The sequence below is a fragment of the Pleurodeles waltl genome, chromosome 4_2, assembly GCF_031143425.1.
Source record: "Pleurodeles waltl isolate 20211129_DDA chromosome 4_2, aPleWal1.hap1.20221129, whole genome shotgun sequence".
NCBI classification, from domain to species: domain Eukaryota; kingdom Metazoa; phylum Chordata; class Amphibia; order Caudata; family Salamandridae; genus Pleurodeles; species Pleurodeles waltl.
In genome coordinates, this window is record NC_090443.1 from 403,927,181 (window position 1) to 403,953,868 (window position 26,688).

At 42.5% G+C, this 26,688-nt stretch overlaps 1 protein-coding gene across 1 annotated transcript in view; it reads left to right on the forward strand.

The window, feature by feature from the left end:
* TNR (tenascin R) overlaps positions 1-26,688 on the forward strand; it is an 847,456-nt gene that overhangs the window by 592,313 nt on the left and 228,455 nt on the right. Inside the window, exons 4-5 of the mRNA XM_069231566.1 lie at positions 7,060-7,619; positions 11,146-11,622. Of these exons, the coding sequence (XP_069087667.1) occupies positions 7,121-7,619; positions 11,146-11,622 (976 nt within the window). The 5' untranslated portion in view covers positions 7,060-7,120. The remainder of the gene's footprint in view (positions 1-7,059; positions 7,620-11,145; positions 11,623-26,688) is intronic.

Consider the following 26,688-nt stretch of genomic DNA (forward strand, 5'->3'; position numbering starts at 1 on the left):
AATTAAAGAAAAAAAGTACAAAGTGAGACAGCTAAACCTTTTTCTGACAGGTTTCTTCATTTACAATGTTTATTTCACACATTGGGGAGGATGATTGGTAGATGCTTGCATAAAGGATGAACCTGCAAGGGCTGGCTTATGAGGTGTGCTGTTTAATGTCATGAAAGCAGCAGAATTATTTTTTAGTAGCACTGAAACAAAGACAAAATGCTGTGCTATCTATCTACAAAGCTTTTCTATTAGCTTAAGGAAGCTAGATAGACTGCACATTCACAGTTAGGACTACCTTTTTTGTGAAATAAGAACTTAGGGCCAGATGTAGGAAGCATTTTGCATGGCGCAAACTGCGAAATTCGCAGTTTGCACCATGCAAAACGCGCATCGCAATGCACATTCCCATTTTGCGAGTCGGTACCGACTCGCAAAATGGGAATGCGACTCGCAAATAGGAAGGGGTGTTCCCTTCCTATTTGCGACTCGCACCGCGATGCAGAATTGCTTTGTGACCGCAAACGCAGTCGCAAAGCAATTCGCAGTTACCACCAGTGTCACACTGGTGGTAACCCATTTGCAAAAGGGAAGGGGTCCCCATGGGATCCCTTCCCCTTTGTGAATGTCGCCATTAATGTTTTTTCAGAGTCCAATGGACCACTGCCTACTCTGAAAAACCAAAACCAAATGGTTTCGTTATTTTTTTGTATTGCAACTCGTTTTCCTTTAAGGAAAGCGGGCTACAATACAAAAAAAAAAATGCTTTATTTAAAAAGCAGCCACATATATGGAGGTCTGCTTTCTCCAGCAGGCCACCATCCCTGTGAGTGCAGGGAATCCCAATGGGGTCGCAAAATGCGACCCACCTCATTAATGTTAATGAGGTGGGTCTGTGCGACCCCATTGAGATTCGCAGATGGTGTCTGAGACACCGTTATGAATCCGATTTTGCGAATCGGAAATTGCGAGTCCCATCGACTCGCAATTTCCGATTCGCAAAATCGGATTTTACTACATCTGGCCCTTAGAAACTACTGGCAAACATTCTGTATTTTCACCACTGCAAAATCTCATGTACAAAGGGCACTGGCAACTTTGTATGTTGAATGCGCTTCAAGTAAGTTCTTTGCAGCAACTGTTTGAGAACTGCAGAAAAAAATCTACATTTTTGTATGAGTTGTCTGCTGCATATTTCACAACTACAAAACTATAACTCGCTTTGCCATTAGCCATTTAATCCAGAATTGACTACAAATATGCACTGTGGATTTTCTAAATAGATTGTATGAGTTGAGCAAAACACCTGACAGTTATACTTGCAATGAAATTTCCAGAAATGAATTTGGAACAAATAGGAATGGAGTCGAATTGTAGAATTACAATGACAAGAATAATTGGTGAGAAACAGCAAAAACAAACCATTCACGTCCTATTCCAAAGTGGTGTCTAAAGAAGTATTGCATTCTTGTAGGTGGAACACAGGAAAACTACAGAAAAACCTGAAGTTGTATGTCAATAAGTATTGGTGATTTTGTGAGTGGGGTGCGAGCATATTAATGCTCAGCAAAGAGTATCTCACCCATGGAAGTCTGACAAATTCCTCCAAACCTCAGCATCTTTGTGTGAAAGGCTTAGAAAAACACACCCTTTTTGTGTTGTATCACAGCAGTTCCTGGACCTTTTTACCTCAAGGCACCCGCTTGTAACTAGTGTGAACACTTTGAGATGAAACAAGCCAGAAAGACCCTATCTTGGACCTATTTCTCCCATTCCTGCCTCAACCCCAAAGGAACCTGGACTTGCCTCTTACCATCATTTCCTTTGTCAAACAACTTTACTGACTCTCTCCTTCAAACCCTTCAATGATTTGAGGGGATCCAGCTATCCTTCAGAAATGACTGCAGCGAACCACTTATTGCGGAATGTTCGAAGTCAAGTGGTTAAATTGCGGAAGTGGTAGGTGTGTGTTATAATCCCATTTTCCAAAGTGTTTGATCCTACACAAGTCACTTACCACTGATTTGTTGATTTTTCATACAAGGCAGTGTGACAACCAAATGTCAGTACAGTGTTGTGCAAGGGGAAACCAGGAGAAACCCATATCTACTACGATTTGCCTGATGCTGCTGTCTCCCCCTGCACTGGTGCACAAACAGGCTGCTTTGTGTGACACATAGCCTTCCACCATGGGCAGAGGTGAGTGCACTGCCTAGCATAGGATTTGTACTGGAGACATATACTTCTAGAACAAATTCCTATGCCTAAACAAACTCATAAGTACCCCATGCATTGGATGTGTGCTGTGCAGTGCACCACACATTAAAGCTGGTTTTGTTTCGAAATAATCACATTTCTCCTTGTTAACATGGGCTTTAAGGAAGTGTTAGCATTTGATGCATAGCACAGTCCATCTATATTAGAAGATTGGACTTTGCTTCAAAACCTATTGGTATTGGCACTGATCCACTCCAATAACACCCTGTTGCCGTGAAGCTCAAAGGGCTTTTTATGCTGAAAAAAGGGCATATTTTCAGCTCAAAAAAAGTTTTATATTGGATAGTAACCACCCTTTTGAGATTTTGCAGCATATTTTAGAGCCCCTAGTGCCTTCTTGCGCCACATTAGCTTTTTTGTATGCTAATGTGGCCCAATGAGATAAAAATCGATGCACTCATTTTATAAAGTTGTGCAATGGATGCATTGCGCCACTTTATAACACTTTGCCCTACATTATGCCTGCGCAGGCATAATGTGTGCGAAAGGGGCATTCCCCCGGTAGGGGGGACCTAAAAAATGGTGCAAAGAAATCTACGAGATTTATTTGCGTCACTTTTTTCAGCACTTTTAATGCTTACTCACAGCAGGTGTTAAAAGGAGGTACACATTATTTACAATGGGCCTCAATGGGCTTTGCAGGATTAGCATCAACATTTTTTACACTAATCCTGCAAAGCTCCGATCTAGCTTCAAAACGCTAGTTTCCCTAACTACCACCATGGTGCGCCATATCTTAGATACGGTGCACACATGTGATACGCGCACACATGGTGGTTTTAGGGGGGCGCTAAGGGGCGCAAGGAAAGTGGCGCTGCAATGGGTGCCACACCACCTTCTTTAAATCATGCCTTTTTTGTCTCTTTGCTTTGAGTTGCGCGGCTTTGCACTGGCGTAAAGCTTTAGTAAATGTGGTCTTTAGTATCCCTGCCCTCTAATCCTAATCTGCTACATTTAGGAGTGGCTAGATACAGGCTGAACAGGTGCTGTTTATTCAAACTTGCGTTTTATCACAGAGGCAGCTTTAAAAAGGTAAAGTATTTAATCTGTTACATTGCATGGCTCAGGAAGGGAACTTCCTCAAATCGGTATTAATCAATTAATAACAAATCTTTTCCTGACATGTGAGACTGGCCACCCTGGGACCATGAAGGGATACAGCTGCAGAGTGCAGACACACCTCCTTATCAAGAACTACCATCAACTGGAATGCATTCCTCTCGCTTAAATTACTTCTTAAATTGAACAGAGCTAAAATCTAGTGTCAGCAGAGAGCCTTCGATGAAATAAAATGCACCCAGCAGAAAATCGGGTCAGCCAGTTACCAAATTCAATCAAACTCCAACAACGCGATGATTCAGCTGTTCGCCATTTACAACCTTTTCCAAAAAATCAACAAGCATTGGCAATGTCAATAGGTCTCGCTTTAAAGGATTGGTTTATGGTAATGTGATGCATTGCAAGTAAAGACTATGGGACTAGATATGTATTGGATGGAAGCAAAGAACTGTAGAATAGAATAATATTAGTACCAATTAAAAGGTCAGGTGGCAGTCGCACTGTAAAGCCAGGCCTAACATCACAATGTGGTGTGTGCCCCTGAAGGTTCAAGGTCAAGCAACTGGATGAACAAACAAAATGAACACAGCTGTGCGGAGGAGAAGGAACATTTTTGAGGAAGCACAAAACTTCTTCACGATCAAAACATGTACTCCTGACCCTCAACGTGTGGATGGAGCCAAAGCCGTGCTCCTGGTGATTCTCACATAATTGTCTGGTGACAGTTGCTCTGTCAAACCAGGCCATAAGGTCCTTAAATTATATATTCTTATAAAATATTTCTATTGTGAAAGTTCAGACATTGCCACCAGGGGTTTCATTATTAGCTCAGCTTCCACTTATGTGCAGTGCAGAACATGCACAATCGACACAACATATCCACAGATGCCCTCACACACAAAGCCACAGACCCCCCACCCCAGAAAGCTCAAGATCTGTTCAATTGGATCTGGGGTGCTGAGCAGTACTATGGTGAGTAATACTATGGTTGTCTATCACTCTGCATGGCCTGAATACTGTAATAACAGGGAAAAAGCCAAGGTGCCTTGTTTGGACTTGACTCTTGAGGGTAGCAAGGTCAAGCAGTCCAGGCATACCCAAGGAGATGCTGCGGCAGGACCTGGGTAGAAATTCAGATGATGTATGAAGCCAATAAATGAAAGACAGCAAACTTGCATGTGTAGCCAGTTTTTGTCTTTACAAAAAATAATGTGACTTTATATAAAAGGAGCCTAACAGAGTATTAAACGGAAGCATACATTTTAAACATGAAGTATCTAGTTTTGGGGACCGAGGTACATCCAGAAATGTAATAGAAAATGTAACCTACTTTTACATGCAGAGTTCACAGTGGTAAAAAAATGGATGATGTGTGCTCATCTTAGAGTCACAACAAATGGCAAACGTGGCAGGTGATCACTTTCAGAACAGAAGTTAATATTGTTGTTTATAAATCTCAGGCTTTCTACAGTAACACCAAATGGTTACCAGAGGTATAAACATATCCAGGTACAGAAAATCAATTGAACGGTGCAAAGAATCTTCCCCTTTCATGATCTGGCGCTTACCCTGCATTTAACTCCTGGTGCACTTGGGACGCTCAATTTCACGCAAAGGTTTCAGGCGAAACCCACCCCATCTTTGTCTTGTGCGAATCTGGCTGAGGGTTCAAATGATTTCACCAGTCCGGCTGGGTGGGGGGGGGGAGGGAGGTGGGTGGGCTTCATTATTATAGGGTCGGTATCTTACAACTGGTCAACCACAGTCAAGATTTTTAGCTGCTAGTCTACCACAGTAAAGAGACCTGTCATTTTCAGGGGGAGACCTCTTTCAGATACAATCCGCTAAGTATAGCTGCTGTTGTGGACCTTCTTCAGTTGAAAGAAGAGAAACTCTGGGGAAAGAGGAGTCTAGAATCAACTCTTCAGAGTGCTCAAGCCTGACATCCCGTGGCTTCTCAAACTCACCTGCCCACAGGCTGTCTCCAGTAGCTACCACTTCATAAGAGGGATTACTGTTATTGATGCCCCCTCTAGTGCCTAGTGGTGCACGTGTATGGTTTATCAACCTTCATTAATGCACTCACCAGTTTTTCACTTGTATCTGCTGTGTAGACTGGGGTTGTAAGTGAGCTTTCAGGGTACCTTTTTTGATGAGGCTGTAGCTACATTGTACCCATGTAGGTGGCCTGTACTAAATAATTTACCAAGGATTATCTATATCTATATGCATTTGTATATGTCTTGGTTAAATAGCCTCATGATGTCAATACTTCACGATTGAAGTTAGTCACACAAATGTGAGTTCATAAAAAAATGCCATTAAGTTGATAGATCTCAAAACTTAAATACTGAACAATCATGTCTCCATTTGTTACCCTTACTTCATTCTACCTCCAATTATGTGTTGATAGTCATTACTTGTCATAAGACTATGAAGGATCCCAAAGAATATCTAGTCTGCAGTTTTCCCTGTGCACATTAAAGTTCAGAAGACCTCATCTAGTCTCCAGCTTTAATTGAGAGGCCCCAGAACACTTTTTGCTGAGCTGGTTGACGGTAGGCTCCTTATTTACCCATAATCACATGTAAATGTGCTGTGCGTTGTGAGGATTTTGTAGCCTTTGGAACTTTGGCTTCTAACGGGTACAAAGGAGAAAGAACGCAGTTGATACTGCTTGAATTGCATAAGAACACATGTATAGTTTTAACTAAGAAAGATAGTAGTCTCTATCATAATTATCACATTTATTAAAGCATTTGAAATTGTTTTTTCTGGACTGATTTGACATAGACTTCTGGCCTCAGATGACATTGATTCCTCAATTTGAGGGGTACTGATTTATGTCCTCAAATTACATTGTTTTTCTGGACTTGCGAGAAATTGGCTTTAGCATCAGATGAAATTGTTTTCTAGACTGTATGGCATTGAGTTATGGTCTGAGATGACATTTTTCCCCTACCTGCAGGGCATTGATTTCTGGATCATTGTTTTGCTGTACTTGTATAGAATTGATTTCTGGCCTCAGGTAACATTGTTTTTCTGGACTTCCGTGCATTGTTTTCTTGCATTAGAGAATACTGGTTTTCTGGACTTGAAAGTAATTAATGTATGGCCTCAGATGACATTGATTTTCTTGATTTCTGGCCTCGGAAGAACACGTTTTTTTAGCAGTTACGTGGTAATGATCTCTGGCCTCAGATGACACTGCTTTTTGGTATTTGCACAACATTGTTTTCTAACATCATTTGCCCATCAGTTCCGATCTAAGTCATGCCTAGTTCCAATTTCAGATGTCATTTATTTTGGACATCAGACTCCATTGATTGCTCGATTTGACAACATTGATTTCTGACCTGAGATGACTTTAATTTCACTTCTTTGGCAATGGTAATTTCTGGTCTTGAATGACATTGATTGTGTAACTGCATCAAGTGTTTAGCACTCACTTTACTTTTTGGCTGACGTGATTTGCATCATTTACATCCTACCAGCACTCTAGTATACCACTGTATCAACTACGTTTGGCTTTTCAAAAAATATGTTTGAGTCCTGGGTTGTCTAACTGCAGCCTTGAAAATGGCTCCGGTGGAAGTTGCATAGGCCACAAGTGCAGCTACTAGCAGATGTTGGCTGGATTTTCGATTCATCAGGAATGCAACCTTTGAACTCTACTTGTAATTTTGCTTCTTATTCGTGTGTTAATGGCAGGACATTTTCTTGTGCTTTTTACAGGTGACCTCTGACACTGGCCGGATCAAAACTGAGTTAGAAGTCACCTTCATCTCCTGGGAAGATGGTGCCTGATGGGGGGACCTTGCTGCTAAGGAACTTATTTATCTGGTCCAATCTTCTTGCACTTGCCTCCATTATTAAGCCCCTTGTTGGACAAGTAGAAGTAACAACTGAGCGGGTAAAGACTCAGGGAGCTGAGGAGCTGGGTAACTTTGCCAACTACAGCTTACCCGCCAGAAACCAGCCGGTGGTCTTCAACCACATTTACAACATTAACGTTCCCTTGGATAGTCTCTGTTCGATGGGTCTTGATGCTTCGGAAGACCAGGTGGGGAGCACCGAAGAGGCCAGAGTGACCGAGTTTACTGAACAGACCTCTGACAGAGAAGGCCAAGTCTCCTTCACCCACAAAATCCAGCTTCCTAAGCCCGTCTGCAAGTGCACCACTTCCCCCCAGATCACCCAGAACTTGCTGAGCCGAATCGAGATGCTGGAGCGGGAGGTCTCTGCCTTGAGAGGCCAGTGCCCATCAAACTGCTGCCAGGACAGTGCGGCCACAGGTAATAGAGGTCCCTTTATTTAGAGATGGCCCAAGGACCTCCTGACCTGGCACCCAAGGATCGTGGTGGAGTCACCCAAATACAGTGGCATCCACTCCAGTCAAAGGTGCACAGCTTAGAATGATGTAGTAGTATTTTCAAACTGATACTCTGTCAGGCCTCCTATGTACACCTATTGGGAGGTTGTTGTCTTTGGTGATTGGTACTCATTAACTTATTCGTTTATTTGTATCCAATAAGTTATAGACTCTCCTGCCCTTAACTATTGAAGTCGGGTGCAGAGAATATCTGAAGTAAAACAACTTAGACTAGAACAGGGGTACTTTACGCTATCAAAATGCCTGGTAATTTGGCAAAGACGGCTAAACATCAAAATAGCCAATTTTGATCTAAGAGGGTGGTACTGCATTTTGAGCCGCTGTATTGGGATAACAGAAGGCCCAGCCGATCTGGATTGGGGTGCTCATTCACGGGGTCCAGTGCACGAATACCTAGTGATGCTCCAGGTTGGATTGGAATGCACTGACTGTTTTGTTAGTGACCCTCAGAAATCTGAGGCAATAGAAGAGCTGTGTTTTACTCTTGTGCCAAATTAGTAGGGGCTGCTCCATGTTGAAATAAGCTACTTAAAATTAGAAAATAAAGCTGAGCTAAAGTAGGAGAAATGTGCTTGATTCTGGATACGAGAATAGCAGGGTGTGCCACACTTAAGCATTGGCTGCATTTTTATTGTATGTTGTGTGTGTGTGTGTGTGTAACTGTACAGATAATATTTACATTACTTGTACTCACAGTTGAAGGCACATATACAGTAGATAAAGACATGTGCCCAAAATAGCATATTTTGGGTCAAGTGCCAAGGCTGGGATTGCAAAAGTATAAGTGCCACTGCCCCTAGTTTTGCTCAGAAGCCTGCGGCCGTTGCTATTGATGGTCAAGGTGAGGAATACCAAGGCGGCATTGTCTTGATTCTACCTCAGGAGGACTCTTTCTACCACCACCAGAAACTCTGTGCCACATTATCTCATGCATCTTTGTCATCTCTGCAATCTCCCTTTTTGACAATTTTCTGTCTTTCTCTTCCCCTTCTTTAATCCCTTTTTGTTTTTCTCTCTTGTTCCATCTCAAAGTTTGATGAGGAAAAATAAGTGTTGGTCCCAAAAATGACTGCCGGTGGGCCCTACCTGCAACCACTGCTCAAATTAAGCATTGACTTTACTTAGGAATCTATACTTTCCCAGTGTTCCCGATCCTTTAAATAATATCCGTTTTTTGATAGCCTCATATTCAGGAGTTTGTAGGCAAACTAAAACCTTGAATTCGAGGCAAGCTGCAGTGATAATCTTTGCTGCAATAAAGCACATCCATTTAAAGTGTCGAACTATACGATAGAAAACCTAGTCAGAAGTTCATTGCCACAATCTGATTTAGTTTGCATCATACAGTAAACCATGGTGACGTATTAAGGGGCAGATTTATAGAAAGTGGCGCTGCACCAAGTGCAGCGCAACTTTCCCTGCGCCCCTTATCACCCCCCTACTGCCACCATGCGTGCGCCGTATTTAAAATATAGCACACCATGGCTCAGGGTAGGGGGCAATAGCGTCATCCTTCATGACGCTATTGATGTACTCTGCAGGAGTAGTGCCAAAATATTGCCGCTACTCCTGCAGAGAACATAGGGGCCCATTATAAAGAATGGAAGGCCCCTTGTAACGTCTGCTCTTGAACAGGCATTAAAAGTGGCATCAAAAATAGGGTAAGGAAATCTCATAGATTTCCTTACGCCATTTTTCTGGCTGCCCTAACATGGAACGCCCCCTTTGCATACATTATGCCTGGCACAGGCTTAATGTAGCACAAAGGGTTACAGAGTGGCGCAATGCATACATTGCGCCACTCTGTAAATATGGCGTGGGTATTTTGGCCTCGTTGGGCCACAATAACGTCAAAATAAATGACATTAATGTGGCGCAAGGTAGCGCCACATATATAAATATGCCCCAAAATCTCATTGTCGTATACCACAGATAGAACTAGGAAACACTATTTTGGCTGTCGAGTTTAGTACTTTCCTAGTCTTAAACCTGAGTAAAATACAGACTGATAATTTTGAATAGAAACAGACATAGAGGAGATGTGGCAAGTTCAGACAATTATAAATCACACACATTTCAGAGATTACAGAAGTAAAAAAAAATATATATTTTTTTTTTTGATGGACCTAGTCTCAGGCGCTGGCTGGAACTCCAGGCTTTCCACCTTTGAATATAGGCATATTGTAATGACTTTGCTCCACCAACAGCCAGATCTCCCTGCTCCACTATGCTTAAGTTAAATGTCAGAACCACTGAAATTATATGATACTACAGCGTCTTCCACAAAATTATGAATTTGCCAGATTTGCAATATAATCCATCATTTGCTGCATAATTTGTAGATTTTAATAAAAAATGTTTCTCGATCAAGTGAGTCAAACGTTACTAAAAATTCAGCGATGTATTTTGCCACACAATGGAAGGCCCTTCTCAAAGGATGACTGGTAGCTTTTCATTTGTTAATTGCTGTATTTGGGTGTTAAACGAACACTAATGAGGTGAACTGTTTCCCCAGGCAGTATTAACGTGTAAAATAATTAATGAAGTAATAACATCACAAAATTTGCCGCTGGGTGCCACATAATTTGCCTTTTCATGCCTCATAATTTATTCAACCTCGCCTCTTAGTTTGGTCTTCCCAAGCTGCATAATGCCAGGGGCCCAAGTTATAAGGAACGATAGAGGTTGCTGGGACACAGCAAAGACTGAGTGGAGTGCATCTAGCCAAAAGTGTAATAGACACAGACTGTATACTGTTACTCATAAAAGATGTGAACTACTTCTGCACAGAACCTTCCCCTGTTATCTTCGTCCTCTGGGAAAGAAGGTTGAATGACCAGAGGTGTACACTGTAAATAAATGATGCTCTGATTCATTCCGGGGTTTTAGAATGACCACAGACTATCCTAATGGGTATGTACATTGGTCCTGAAAAATGTTCACTGGTGTTAGGCGTTATGCGTACTTACTTGAGGGCCTCGCAGTGTATGGTTGAAGCATGTATTGTTGACATTAGGGTGAAAGGCAGAGAACAAGTGTTGCTGGCTAGAAGTGGATGGACCCCTGGGCATAAAGTAATGGCCTCATGACATAGCAAAGGTGGTGTAGGTCATAATGCAATCAGGAAAATGAGCCCTCGCCCGTATTTGGGTAAATAAAATTCAGACAAAATGTTGGTGCAGTAGGTCTCTCACACTCCTGGACAAACTGCGCCAACGAATATGCTGCAGTCATTTTAATTACCCCTTAGATAGCCTGTATTGTTATGGTGACCTCTTATTGGATAATTGGATAATAGTTTTTAATTTGCTGAAAGTCTTAGTTGAGTGCATAGCATCTTGGCATTTATACTTTGCCAGTTTCTACTTTTTCAAAGAGTCACAACACTCCAACATTGATTTAATTCCCTTATGTTTCTGTGGCTACAGGTCGCTTGGATTTTGCCCTTCACTGCAGTGGCCATGGGAACTTCAGCCTGGACTCGTGCGGCTGCCTGTGCGATGAGGGCTGGGGCGGCAAGAACTGCTCGGAGCCCCACTGCCCCCTGGCCTGCTCCGGTCGGGGACTTTGCATAGACGGGGAGTGCGTATGCGACGCTGACTACGGTGGAGAGGCCTGCTCGGAACTGCGCTGCCCCACAGACTGCAGCTCGCACGGGTTGTGTATGGACGGAGAGTGCGTGTGTGAGGAGCCCTACACTGGGCCCGACTGCGCTGAGCTGCGCTGCCCCAACGACTGCTCGGGCAAGGGGCGCTGCGCCAACGGGACCTGCCTCTGCCTGGAGGGCTATGTGGGCGAAGACTGTGGCCGGCGCCGGTGCCTTAATGCCTGCAGCGGGCGAGGACTTTGCCGCCAGGGCGAGTGCTCCTGTGACGAGGGCTACATGGGCCCAGACTGCTCCGCAGGTATGAGTGAACGTGGGGGTGGGGGGGGGGGGAGGGCAAAGGGAGAGATCGGGGGTCCTGGGGGAAGAACAGTAAAAAGATGAGGGACCAGGGTACAGATGAGAAGGAGGAGGTAAATGGAGAGGGTGGGTGGAGGAGATGAGCGAGAGGAGGAAGAAGTAACTGTGGATAAAATATTTTCTAACTATCGCGTCAACATTTTTTCAATTCTATTAAGGACACAGAGGGGAGGATTATGCTTCTCTTTCTATGCTTATCAGAGCCTCTGGTCCTGACATAGAATTAAAAAGAAGTTTAAAGTGGAAGAAGAGAACGGTTAGACTGGAAAGAGGACAGAAGGAAGGAGGTGGAAAGAAGACGCTGAAGAAGGTGACGGAAAAGGTAGAACAAGAAAAACAGAAGAGATGTAAAGAAAGGAAGGGAAAGAAAGGGTAGAGAAGAATATATTAATGGGAGGGGAGGTTTGGGGAGAAGAGAGGTGGTAAGGGAGTAGAATTAAACATAAGAGAGTAAGAAGATAGAGGGAAGAGGTAGGAGATGTGGATGATAGAGTGAGGCGAAGGGTGAACGGAGGAGGAGACAGGGAGTAGTAGTGGATGGTTTGAGAATGTAAAGAGGAGAAGAGAGCCAGACGGATGGTGTGATGAAGGTAGGAGTGGTTAAGGAAGGACAAGAGAAGATGGTGGAAAGGAATTATAAACGGTATTAAAAGGGAAAAAATTCTAAATCGAAGAGGAGAGGGGTAGACAAGAGATTGGAGAGGGGTAGAAAGAAGGAGAGAAGTACATGAGAACATGAAAAATGAATAAAGGATAGGGTGAAGTAAGGATTCAAAAGCAAGGTAGAGGAGAAGAAAAGGCAGGAAAGGGGGAAACATGAAATAAAGACAAAAAAGGAGGGCAACATTACTAAGAGAAGAAAAGAAGGGGAAAGAAAGAGTTGATGGACAGTAGAAGGAATGGTTATTAGGGCTTGGGACGGGCAAGGAGGTATAATGCAAAGAATGAGGATAAGAAGTGAAAGCAGTTTATGTCAATGAGGAAGTATGCATGGGAAAGAGCAGAGAAAGGATTGAAATGGAAATAGGAAAGAAGTAAAATAGAAGACAAAAGAGGTGTTTAAGGCTTCTCCTTGCTAGATGTGGGAAGTGGAAGAGATTGTCACTCAAATGGGCTTTGTTTGAAAGATGGAGAAGATATAGCAGGTGAGAGGAAGTAGCAAATGATAGAGGTAAAGAAAAAGGAGCGAGGAAAGGGAGCGGAGGTGAAGAGATAATGGAGGTGTAAAAAACAAAGAAAACGAGAACAGAAAGAAAAATCATGGAGGAGTAGAGTTCGATTAGTAAGAGGGGTGGATGCAGAAAGGTATGTAGACAGACCTGAATAGCACCATGTAAGGAAAGGAAGCGAGTGGAGAAGTGAGGGAACAAGGAATCTTGGTCAGGGAAGGAAAGAAGGGTATTGTAATGAAATAGAAATTCTCAAACTAAAATTCCCGTGAACTAGAGATGATGTAGATTTGGGCTTTAGAAATTTACCTGCACAATTAATCAGCAGTTCATTTGTTGCTGATACATTAGGAGTCACCATGGTATGTATGGCAGTGTGATTCCTATACTGTGACTGTAGCACACAGGTTCAAGTTTGCTGCAACATGGTCAGAGCACACTTCTGTTCCTCATGCATGACACCTGCCTCACTTGCCTCCTTTTATGACACCTTTCCCTACAGCATCCTTCCAATAAACATGAAGACATGAACATTGAGCACCTCCATGACAGTACCATGGTGTGCCATTTCGTGAACTTTACTGCTACACAACCACAGCACGTCTGCCCCGCACACACAACACCCAATTCTTCTCATATGAAACACCCTCCAGACACGCTAGCACTGGCTTGTAAGGAGGTCTACAAAGATAAAGAGTTTTATACATCGACTTGTATTTATTTTGATTCCACAATACCAAATACCAGCAGACCGTCATCGTTATTTGAAGTAGAGTTCAGTGTAGTAAAGCTATTCCCTGTGTTTTCCTTGACAATAAATTGACTTTGAATATTCTGGAAATTATTGACTTTGATAGTTTAACTTAAAACTGTTTGTTGCGGTTAAGTGCAGATGCACAATATGCATATCAATAAGGATGACAAGCAAAGTATTGTTGTTAACACATACTGAACAAATTACAGAAACACAATTTTTAACAAAAGTGGCACTTTAGGCATTATGGTAGTACCATTCACGAACCAAACTCATTCTGAGTTTCTTAGAAGGCCATGAAATGTCATACAGATTGACATTACACTATAAAACAGAGAAGCACTAAAATGTGTTTTCAGGTTGTGACAGAAATACATACTCAAAAAGGGGCCAGTCACCCACCTAGCAGACCAGTATCTCTAAATTATGGTAGAGGTCACAAGGAACATAGTAAATAGCATTAGAAATCAACAGCTGATAATACTCCATGAAAACAATTGTCTGCAAACTACCAACCAGCCCCAAATTTCTTTTGGTCTTCCCAACACATGGAATTCTATTAAGGCTCGAATACATCATATCACACTAAGAAATGTGTCTTAAAGAAGGCTTTATTACATACACTACATATTCATGAAATAATGAAGAGGATGCCAAGTTAAGAATCGTAAATATGTACCTATTTTTAGGGTATAGTGGTAGTCAATATAGCGGTGCAATATTTTTGTAGTTTGATATTTCATTATTGGCATACGACCTAAAAGTTCAGCCATGATTGAGATAAAGAGAATGTGTAAAAAATTGTAAACATGATTAGAGACACATAAAGTCCTGGAAGAGTCTAAAAAAGATAAGACAAAGTCTCTATCATAAGATACCATTCCTCAGTGCTAGGTACACTCCAATATTCTCGCTGAAACTCATTTCCTTATGTCTTGTTTAAACAACTGGATTTCTGTCTAGTGGGTTTGCTAAGCTTTTTATCCATATTGGCCCCACTTTTCAATGGAAATGCTTTCTCTGTCATTAACCTGGTATATCCTTTTTTTTAGAGCCACCAGTTTTCAGCATTTCCAAAATCCAAGCTTTCATATCTGGGAATGGATTAGATTTCCACATTCTAAGAAACCACTATTTAGCCACAGTTAAAGACACAGCAAATCATCTCCTGCAGTGGTCATTCCTTGTAGGCATTTCTGTGAACTATGACTATTTTGGGCTACTTCAACCCTTTAAACTCAAATACCTCTTCAGGTAGCCATAACTATAATGCTGTGTAAAGAGCAGTGCACTTTATCAACGTGATTATTGGTTTTGTGCCCTCTGGGAGGCAAGCTACTGTTTACTAGCTAATCTAAGTCAATGCACACTTAGATCAAATTTAAGCAGATCACTTTGATCCTGTCCTAAGTAGCAGAGTGTGGTCCAAGCTGATAGCTTTTATCCCCGGTGCACAAGATATGAAGCAGCCATTCGTATGTTTCTAGCTTTTTTAAGAAAAACATTTGATTGGACAATGAAAAGCATAGCATTTTAGAAAAGCTATTCATCCATAGAACATTTTAAGGACAAAAAATAATCTGGTTCTGTCTTTGTCAATTTAAAAGGCGCAGTTTATTAGGAGAAGTTCAGATAAGGCAGTGGTGCATAAATATATGGTTGAAGCAATCTGGCTAAAGAATTGACTTCATGAAAGTGGTGTCCCCTGAGACTCTAGTCAGGCGAACGTCCCAAACCTTGACCTTCTCTTTCTCCTGTGGGAAACTCAACAGGCATTAAATGTGAGAGAAAGGGATGAGCTAAAGCGCCCTAATGAATGGAGCTAATTTGTATCTGCTTTATAGATAGGAATTCATCATTTTAAGCTTGCTGATACCACTAAAAACGGAGCCAGCCTTATGCAAACCAGTCTGCCCCTCTAATATTAACATTCCTGTCCAACGTACTAGCTCTGAATTGATAGAAACCTCCCCAGAAGGCAACACGTCATAGCTGAAATATCCAATACTTAGAATGCCGGGATGCTATGTTCTGAATGCAATGAAAAGACAATGCAGAACCAGGAATTTCAGTGCCTCTTTATGTTATCATTCATATACATCTGAGGGACCTTATTTCACACTATGCTGCCCTGCACTCATATGCCCCATTGTATGTACTCATGTCTCGTCATCACTCGGAACAGAAATTTATGTCCAGTGTCCAAGGATTGTGAGCTTTAGCGGTCTAATCACTTTGTTACAGCATAACAACCGCACCCCTGCTTAAAGAGAACTAACATCTGTGTTTGTTCTGGAAGTTTAGTGAATTTGGGGTTTCATCCATTGAGATCACCACGGCTGCACAGTTTGCTTCTGAAAGCATGGAGCTCAGTCTTCCACATCATTATGGTGTTGACTGGTGTATATTGAAAGTGGTCATCTTGGTGAAGATGCATATCTTTTTCCAAGGTACATAGCTTCTGAGGCCCTATGACTTGGGTGCCTTGACAAGGGTAATGGACCTTTGCACAGACATTATCAAGTCACCCTCTGTCATCATTTCCAGCACCTTCCATTCTGAAAGTGAGCATTGTTCTTGTCCTTTTGTGCTCTGCACTGTTTGAAATTCATCAGTCATTCTTGTCCCTTGGCCTTGGCTTCTGTTAACTGTGAGATGACAAAAGTCACTAATCCTAATTGTTCTTCTTGGCTATCTCTGCAGTTAGACTTCCTACTTACAGGGACTTTATAGTTAGGCTCCCATTTGAAATGCACAAAATCATAGAAATGCATCTGTTAGAGTTATCCCAAGTAACTATAACTCATGCCCTTAGGTAACTCACACCCTCACCATGCACTGCTATTTACCCCACAAATTACAGTGCTCATGACATTTTTGATAACATCATTGATAATATCAATGTCATATTTGCAGTAAAATTTTTGACAAAAAAACTGTGCATGATATTTGGTAGGATTAGACAGTACTGTCCTAGCTGGGACAGGACTCTGTCAGCCACTGACTTAACCTGAGCTATCAAGCAAGTCATTCTTGATGCAGATGACAACTGTGCATGCTTTTTCCTGACATGGTGTAGGTTACGTAGTTGTTGAGGTAAGTGGGAGATGACAGGGACTCAGTAAATGCAGGCATATACATCACTTACTTGTAATTAGAATTATTCTGGGCTGGTGTTTTATTGAGGATTATTGCTCACTATTGGTTCTCATAATCTGTGGAGGAGGTTTGGTCAACTATGATTGTTTGCATTGTTTTTAATTCTCATGACTGTGGCTAGGTCTGTATTTTATTGGTTTAATACTTGAAGGTGAAGTTTGAATGATTGACTTATACTTTGCAATTTGCAAAGAATGCAAGGAATTGAATATCTACTGTGCTACAGAACCTCTCAGGTCTCTGAGGAGTAGTGTGCCACGAAAACAGAACATAAAGAGGAAGGCATGTAATTGCTGAAATGGGTAGTAGGAAAGACAGTGCCATAGTGTGGGATGGTTCCCCCTACTGTTCTCACCCTTTCTAACAGCTTTCTATCCACAGTCAGTGTGGTAAGCAAACAGTTGGATATCACTTCCCTCTACACATCTACTGATAGGGAGTACATGGTATCGCCTAAGAAACTAGGAGGGATCATGGGTCGGAAACAGGGTCTCATGAAGTTGCTGGTCCACAGCATGGAATGGGCTCCAACAACAGAAGTTCAAGAGGCCACCAATCTTGCCCATTAAGTGTTGCAACACAGACTGCCTGACCCAGGTGATATCACTAACATGGTCGCTTGTCGGGCACATGTTGGTCCCAGCAATCCCTTGGGGTAGTTGCTTAAGAGCAGTTTAGTTTCCCAATGAACTTGAAGACTCAATGGAACATTTGTTCCAAGATGTGCCCCAACCTAATCAGGTTTGATCCAATATGATGGCAGAATCCTTCATGTGCACTATGTGGCTAGGCTATCCACAAAGGTTTGTCTATATTTTCTCATTTGACAATGAAGATATTTAAGCCAAATCTGATTTTTGAGTATTAACTTCGCTGTTTTACGTTCAGGTGCCCATACTACCACCATTGTCTTCTGGTTGTGTTGCAGTTTTTAGCCATCTCCTTACAGCCCAACCTACATGTTTCTTTAACCCTGATGTAGGCTAAAGAATGCACTACATCGCCACTGGCTGCCTTCTGCTTTACTCAATTTGCCCCTAGTTTATATCTCCTTTGAATGTATTGGTTCTTCCCCTTCCTGAATTCTTTTCTGAGCCATTCCTGGTGTTCTGTCTGTCTATTCCCTCCACTAGATCGTCATTGTGGCCTCCCTGTAATTCCTTCATATGCCCTCATCCTGTACCCAATCACGCTGTGTAAAAGTATTTCACAACTTTATCTTCTTCTTGTAAGGCTACTCCAAGAAATATAAGAAAAACCTTACACTAGTTAGCACTAATTTTGGGAAGGTCAGTTTGGCAAGTCAGTGGCAAGAGTGAACTTTTAGACAGCTGAATCTGACTCCAACTCCATGTCTTTTGTGAATGTTTTCTTCACCTTTTCACATTTCCATCCTCAGAGCAGATCCTCAGAGTTTTTATTCCCAAACAGAGAACAGGATAAAATTATTACTATTTCCACGATACAGAGATGATTGATCTTCGGGGAGTTTTACCTAGTTGGCCAACATGATGTGTACACCCTAGCTACTGTTCTCTTATGTATTACAATGTTGCATGCCCTCCATGTTATTTTTGTCCGCTCATCACCAAGCGACCCCTGGAGAGTGAATAATGCATTTTACAAGTGCACTAAGATAAAAAATATAAATAAATACATTTTCTGGCAAAGGTTTGATGACTTGAGTTGGACAAGGTTTTAGTTTGTACCAGAGGCTTTGGTGCTTCCAGGCCACTTTCTTCCTTTTTAAATCTTGCCTAAAACAGCATATGCGCTGTCTCTTGCAAGATTTTGTGTTACCTTACAGAGGACTTAGGGGCCACCTACTGCTTACAACTGGTCGGCTTCATTGTCAATCTCATTTGTTTGCTTCTTATTTGTCGGTTTCTGTAGGCTTCCATCCTATTTGCCTGGCTGTACCTTCACTGGAGGATGGATGCTTTACTTGTGTTCTTCCACTGCTTAATTTTCTTGGTGCTGCTTTTTTCTTTTTGTTTAATCACACTATGAGATTGCAGGTTCTCCAACTAGCTCCCTTGTGCACGTCTCCCGTGTACTGTTCATATGGTTGCTCTGCCTCCCCCATCCACTCTGTTGTTTGTGAAGTTACCCCGCCCTCCTTACCCACTCTCCTTTGTCCATGTGGTTGCCCTCAGTCTGTCTCACTGACCCTCTTTTGCCTGTCTGGTTTTAACACCCCGCCCAGCCTCTCTTGTCTGACTGCTTAACCCCACTATCCTCTATTGTCCATCAGCTTACATCCATTGTCTGTTTGCCCCATGCCCACCCTCTGTTGTCTGTGTGCTATACCACACACCCTCCATTGTCCATGTGCTTCACGATCCCCTCTCGCTTGTCCTTCTCTCCCTCTCTCCTTTCCTCTATGTTGCCTTGGGAGCACAAGACTAAAAATAAATAAAAGTGCAATGAAGTGGCTAGCGCAGGCCTCTCATTGTACTTTATTTTTATTACTTTTAGTGCCCACCATCCATTGTTCGTGTGTTCCTCCATCTCCTCTTGCCTGTCCTTCTCTGCCTTCCTCCGTGTTACCTTAGTGGAGCACGTGCATTACAATTAAAAAGAAGCGCTATGATGCAGGTAGCTCTGGCCATGTCATAGTGTTTTTTTAATTACTTTTAGCCAAGCATTGCTATAAAACATTGACGAATCCAATATCTCTCACAGGTGAGACGTTTTGGCTTTGCCAATGTTTGTTCTGAGTCTCCTGCAGATATTATCCTGGGAACGTACTCCGAAGCTCACAAGAAGGAGACTGCCACGTCCACATGATTTATGGCAGCAGCGAATGTCAACATAAGGAAACACTCACAATAAATGATGTGCTAACAAAGACAAACAACAAATGACACTTCTGAACAAAGACAGACAAAAATAACATACCAAGAATGACACACTTGAACAGATATATACAGCAAAATTATATATCTGAACAAAGGAAAAGAAAAAATGGCATATCTTAGAAAAAAATCGAATTTCAACAAAAGCACCGAACAAATGAGTTCTGAACAAATTGCATACCCCTCACATTCTTTCATTTGCAACCCCCTCTTTCCTCTCATCCACTTTATCTGGGCCTATCCGTAGCTGTCAGTCTGTTCTTTAGTTCGCTTCTGTACCTGGGCGTTCTCACCATGCAATTTGTTAGTAGGCGATTCTCCCCTAATTTGTCCTTCCCGCCTTCTGTCTGACATTGCGTTTCTTTTCTCGACTTTTTGTTCTAAGCTCCTTCTCGAATTCTCCCATTCCAAGGTATCTGCCCACGTTTTCGTCATCTCTCATTTTGCATTAATACTTTAGCTTCTTCAAGATCCCACTCCAACATCCACTCGGTTACCCCTCTCTTCTGTGTCTTTGTCTTCACCATCCTTCACTTCTCCTCTTCCTGCCACAATGTCACCGCTACTCCACACCCCTCTCTTCTCTTTTCCGCCTCTCTTCCTTCACCTCATTTCTAGCAAGTTGCATGTCTGCTTCTAGGCTCTAAAGAAGAGGAACATGTTCTGACCGTTCTCACTACTGTTGACTGTCTCATGTGTGCAAACACTGCCCTCAGTCCTGTATGCTGGCAATAGCTTCTTACTCAATCAACCAGAAAGCGCTTTGGGGCTATGTTCAGGATGAGGAAAGCGCTATAGAAATACTACAGTAGTAGCAGTAGTAGCGGTAGTAGTAGCAGTAAAACTTTATTTCGTCTGCAAGCCATAAAAGTACAGACATACAAGTAGAATAAAAAGACAGAACACACAGCCCTTCATCAATTAAAGCATTAATTCTGACTTCAAGTTACATAGGTTAGAGGAAGCATACATAAAATGTCTAAAAGCACAAATACCACAAATAAACATACATAGGTTTACCCTAAGCAAGAACATAATTCTAGCAGTCGTAAAGCATAATCCGATTAGGCACATTTGGATTAAGAGTACGCTTCATAGTTGGAAGCACTTTTTCACAAGGATAACAACAATGGACAGTTGAGAATGCGTTCATGGTTTAGCATACACAAGTCCAGAGCATGAAGGGTAAGTAATGGCCACAATCAGCAATGGCTCAAAAGCTGCAATAGTAGAAATAGGAGAAGAAATGCAAACAGAAGGAGAAAAAACTCTTTTGGGTCCGTTATGTGCTCCTAGTAGGGCATTGAAATGTCTTAATTGTTCAGGCTCCCCTTGAGATAGCGACCCTGTCTATGTCAGCTAACTATTCCAAGAGAATGGTGTCTAGCTTCTAACAAGAGTCCAAAGGATCCACAGTGGGTGATTATTAGCAAATTGTTTGTGAGATGCCAGCCTGAGGTATAAGGTCCAAGGAAAGATGTGGGTTCATACGTGACGTAATACGATTTCAGCCACTTTGGTTTGTAAAGTGTGACCAAGGCAATTTAATCCTGGGTCACTAGTGCCTTACTCTGTATGATGCACATCCTGCCCAGGAATTTTGCAACAGCGCAGGCGAGTGTAGGTCTAGGATCTGATCTAAATATTCTAAGGGCCACATCATGACGGCATGTACCCAATAGCCTGTAAACCGGCTTAATCCATGTTGATTGTGAGCAGGCATAAGCCGCGTAGGCAAATGGAAAATGCGCCACAGTTTATTTAGAGATTTTACAACATGGACAGAGTGTTGTATACTGCTCGTTGTTCTGGTCTACCCAGGTCCAGTAGGCCTTCTTTAATTGGTCTTTAGGTGGAATAAGGTCCAGGCATCAGGAGTTTAAAGCCTCCTGCAAGCCCAAAGCAAGCAGGGCTCTTTTGACATAGATAAGCCAGGCTATTTTTTGCGCTCAATCCAGCTCGACTACTTCCTTGAGCAGCTCAGTATAGGATGTGAGCTCTTCTGTAGTGAGAAGTCTCCTCCAAAACAGGAGTTGTCGTAGCCTGGCTATATCTTGTATTGTTTGCTGTCCAGATCTAGTCTTTGGGGTGTAAGGGAGTGCAAGCTGGCAGTAGTGGTAATTTCCTGAGGTACTTATTTGTTTTTATTAGTTCTGTTATGTTAGTGAGGCCCCACAATTCAGCTCCATAATGTGCCACGCCCACTGCCTTCGCATAATACTTCTGGAGGGCAGGTTTAACTGGTTTGCTTTGGTATGAGCAGTGTTCTTGGAGTAGGGCACCTACAACTTGCCGATGGTTCATACCCATTTTATCTATATGCGGTTTCCATGACATATTGCATGTCAGTTTAATGTTAAAATAGTCCAATGCCTCCACCCTCTCAAGTTCCTCCCCTCCTTTTGAATCTTCCCCTGGTAGGAGTTGTGTGGATTTATAACCACATATTTCGTCTTTATGGCATTTATCTCTAAACCACACATGGAACAAAACTCCTCAAACTGGTTTAACAATCTCTATAAGCCAATAGGGTTCTTAGAGACCAGCAGCGTGTCATTGGTGAAGAGTAGTGTGGGTAATTTTTCCTTAGCAAGGATAGGGGCATCCATGGTACTCTGGGAGAGAAAGTGTACAACTGCATTCAAGTATAAAGTAAATAGTGTTGGAGCGAGCATGCCTCCCTGGCTCACACCTTTGCTCACTGGGATTTAATCTGTGAGCTGCCCCTTTTCCCCTCAACAGATTTTGGCAAAATTATTCTCATGGAGTCGGATAACCAGGGCCAAGATCTCCTGTGGCATCCCCAGCTCATGCAGGGAATTCTAAAGATTCTGCTGTGGTACCAGGTCAAAAGCCGATTTCAGATCGACAAGGGCCACATAGAAATGGCCTCTGTTGATCAGAACTGCTTTCCAGTACAGTAGGAGAAACCTGAAGGCCTGGTCTATTGTGCTGGTATTCTCCCTGAATACAGCCTGCTGGGGAGTAAGGATATTTTTATCCTCAATCCAATCCTGGATTTTGGCTAAGATCGCCCAACAAAACACTTTTTGTACTGAGTCAATTAGACTAGTAGGCCTCTAATTTGTATGTAGATTTCAGTCACCCTTCTTATTAATGGGGACCACCTTATCTCCTTTTCATGATTGAGGAATGGGGCCCCCCTTGTTATTAAGTTTGAATGTTGGCGTATATACTTAGTCCACCCTTCTCTTTTGTGGAGAAATACATCCCTTGGTATGGTATCTGAGTCGGAAGCTTTGCTACGAACTATGGCATCAATAGAGATATCTCCCATGATCAGAAGGTTTTCCTGCCCAGAGGATGAAGATGGAATGATAAAACCCTGTGCAGAAGTCGACGTGTTATTGTTATATAGGCTTTGAAAGTGTTCAACCCACACAGAAGGTGCAATGTAATTTACTGGCTGAGATGATGCAGATTTTGCACCCCAGGTAACCAAAGACCAGAGTGACTTGGGTCCTTACTTAGACAGGCATTTGCTAGATCTCCCCATCTCACCTCATCCCAGTCTCTTCGGGCTTTAAGTTGAGCTATTTAGTAAGCCTTTCTTGCATTGCATATTATTCCCTTTTCTTTAGACCTTATTGCTAGAGTCAGCTGTTTCCTGCATAGTCTTGCCATTTGTATTGGGCACCACGAAATACTGGGCGGCATGCAGAAATGAGCATGTGGCACTTTCATCGATGCCATTCTCTTTGTTGATTCCCTATAGAGTCTCAATGGATGCTAGTAGGTCAAGGTAGATAAGGGAGAGGGTGTCTTGTTGGAGCTCGAAATGAGACCATTTTAAACGTTGTTTGTCTTTGGAAAGTGCAACATCCTTTTTAATTTGAGGGGCAGAGAGATTGGATTGCTACCTTCTGGTAAGTACCGTCATGGTGAAGCATAAGGTATTACAATCTCTTTTTAGTCTATCTTTCACTGCCATGTCAGTGATGGTTTGCCATAACTTCAGGTCCATCAAGACATTCTTCAACAGGGCTAGCACAATTCATTTTAGTATAGGTTGGACCCCTGAATTATCAGATTTTATTCTGCCATTGGCAGCTCTTAGCCCCATTTTCAGTGTTAGGGCTTTTAGCTAAAAGGCTGCCTGTGTCCATTTTTTTATCAGAGCCTAGTTCAACTGTGGTATGGCCCACAGCTCAGCTTCCTCTCTGGTAAGGGCAACATCCTCCCTTTCTAGGGACTCAACGTTTTCAATAAAATCCCTGCTAAGATGAGGTAAGGATACCAGTCTCTTGTATTCAGATAGTTTTCAAGGATTTATAAAGTCTTTGATGGTTTGCTTCCCTTAGAACCTGTAGCATAAATATTGAATAGCTCCATAGTCCTATTTTAGCAGTCTCTGGTATGGATGCCCTGGATATTAGGGCACTCTATGGGAATCTGATTGATTGTCCAATTAATAGATACCCTGACCAAAATTAACAGACCTCCAGAGGACCTACCTTGACAGCTAGGGATGGTGAGGACCCAGTAGTTGGTGTACCCTGCCTTGAACAAAGGTTCCTCCTCTGATTTCTCTATAAAATCATTCAAATCAGGAAGACCAGCCTTGGCCCTTAGTCCCACCAGGTTCCAGGTAATTATTATTGTCTCAGCAGAAAATCAAGGGGGAAATGAATGCTCTCCAGCAAGTGTGTCATCCATAGCTATATCCTCTGATCCACTGGGGTTGGCCATAGGGAGGTGCTTACTATTTCTTAGGGCAATTTCCAAGTTGTTACTTGAGTAAATCAAACCATGAAAACACAAGGAAGTGCCATTGGCACTTTCTTTATTATGTCGCCAAATATTGAAGGATGATGATTTTGGTTTCTGACTCACTGCCTTGGCCCTAAAGCATATACAGGAGTCACTAAGGCATGGCTAGGGGTGGCCAGAGAGCTGGGTTGGGACAGTCAATCGAAGTCCTCCAGTGAAGAGTCCCCTAAAGCTTGGCATTGATCTTTATGTGGGGCATGTGTTGGCCTGGTGTTCATCCAGTGGTATTTGAACTGAATGCTTGAGCCCAGGGGAGGGCTAGTTCTAGCATCAAGAGCCACCAGGTTGTCTGCCATTTTCCTTTTGGCCAAGATGAGCTTGATACAATCATGCTCAGAGCTGTTATTGAGAGTCTTTTTGAACTGACAATATCTTCTCTAATTAATACCCGACACCCCCTCATTAGTCTTAACCAATGAATAACTTTGGACCAGATATATCAAACATTTTTGTGATCTCAAATGGCCCAACGGGGCATTTGCGATCTCAAAAATGCATTTTGGATGTAACAAGTCCAATTTGCGATTCGGTAACTTGTTACCGAATTGCAAATTGGATTTGCGACTACATACCGATTTGGTATTAGGAAGGGGCTTGTCAAGTGTTTCCCTTTCTAATACTGAATCGCAGAGGTATGTATGATTGTTTTGAGACCATGAATGCGGTCACAAAACAATGGCAGTTACTACTAATTTCAAATTGGTGGTAACCCATTTTCAAAGGGGAAGTGGTCACCCAGGGCCCCCTTACCCTTTGTGAATGTATGCAAAAACGTTTTTTAAGAGCAGGCAGTGGTCCCATGGACCACTGTCTACTCTTAAAAAATTAAAAGAAAACTTTTCATTCTTCATTTTTAAACGCATCCCGTTTTCCTTTAAGGAAAACGGGCTGCATTTAAAAAAAAAGATTGCATTATTGCAAAGCAATCTCAGCCATGTTGGTCTGCTGAGCCCAGCAGGCCACCACCCCTATGATTGTAGCCATTCGCAACGGCTCGCATATGGCGACCTACCTCATGAATATTAATAAGGTAGGTCCATTTGCGAGTCCTTGCGAATCACAGTATGAAACTTCTGGAGTTTCATACATTCCAATAGCGATTACCTAATTGCTATTTGCTAAAAATCGCAATTAGGTAATCGCTATTGTGAAGAATGATACATCTGACCCTTTGTTTTTAAGTGAATCTGGCCCTTTGTGGCTGGTTGAAGAGAGAAGCTTTGGTACATTTATCATATAAACCTTACTGGTATTAGTTGATTCCCTATCATTATGACACAGTGCTGACCTGTCCTCGTTCTGCCACTTGCTATAACTCCCTGGGAGCGTGGCCCTTGTGATGTCCTTCCTTGTAGGATGTGGATGCGTGGAGTCTGCCCTCCTCATAGGGCTAGATTCTCCACTGCGAGCCCTCCACAAGATTTCCTTTGTAGTATACCACAATATAATGCAAGACAACACAATAATTAAATGGCTCTAGGGGAATTTATAAAGTAGGCTTCGGACTGTGAACTCAAGGGACTCTGCTGACAAAGGGGGAGGGGAGGGTGTATGTGATTAGTGCAGGGTGTGGAGAGTTCAATACCGGGAAGGATAGTGTGACCACACTAGTTTGTTTCCTGAAGCCATACCACACATGACCACATGGGGTCTTGCATTAAGCAACACTTAGGCCTGTGGGGGATCATAGTAGGTAGGTGTAATATCTATTGAAACAACCATGAAAAATCATACTTCCAAATTGAGATACGGAGAGTCCCTCAGGCAGAGCTTTTTTCAGCAACAATTAGTCAGTTATGACCTAAGAAGATCTTTCTTGACCTAGCATATCCTCCCCTACCACCGATGGACCCCTCAGCAGCTATTATGTCTCCTGAAGCCAGGATTGATGCCCATTTAGGCTCCTTTCCTCGGCCTCCACCTTGCATACTTGTACACCTAGCTACGCCCACATAGTTGCTGCATGTATTTACAAGGCACTGAGTGATTTGGGCTTGGCGGCTTCATGACAACTTACCATGCAGGTCTTCACTGCCTAGCCCAGCCTGCTAATGCAAATCAAGCCACTTAATATTAAAATTAAGGAGTAGCTCAGTCGGTTTTCTTGCAGTGCTGAAAGACGATGTTAAAAGGGGCACCCGTTGCTCTGTCTCCCTTGTCCCACTCATTCCTCCTTGCTTTATGATGTTTCTATGGGCTTCATGTACACCTCGGGACTCACCAGCACTAGTGATGCACAATTACGTCACTAGGAGTGATGTCTTTTGGGTTGGCAT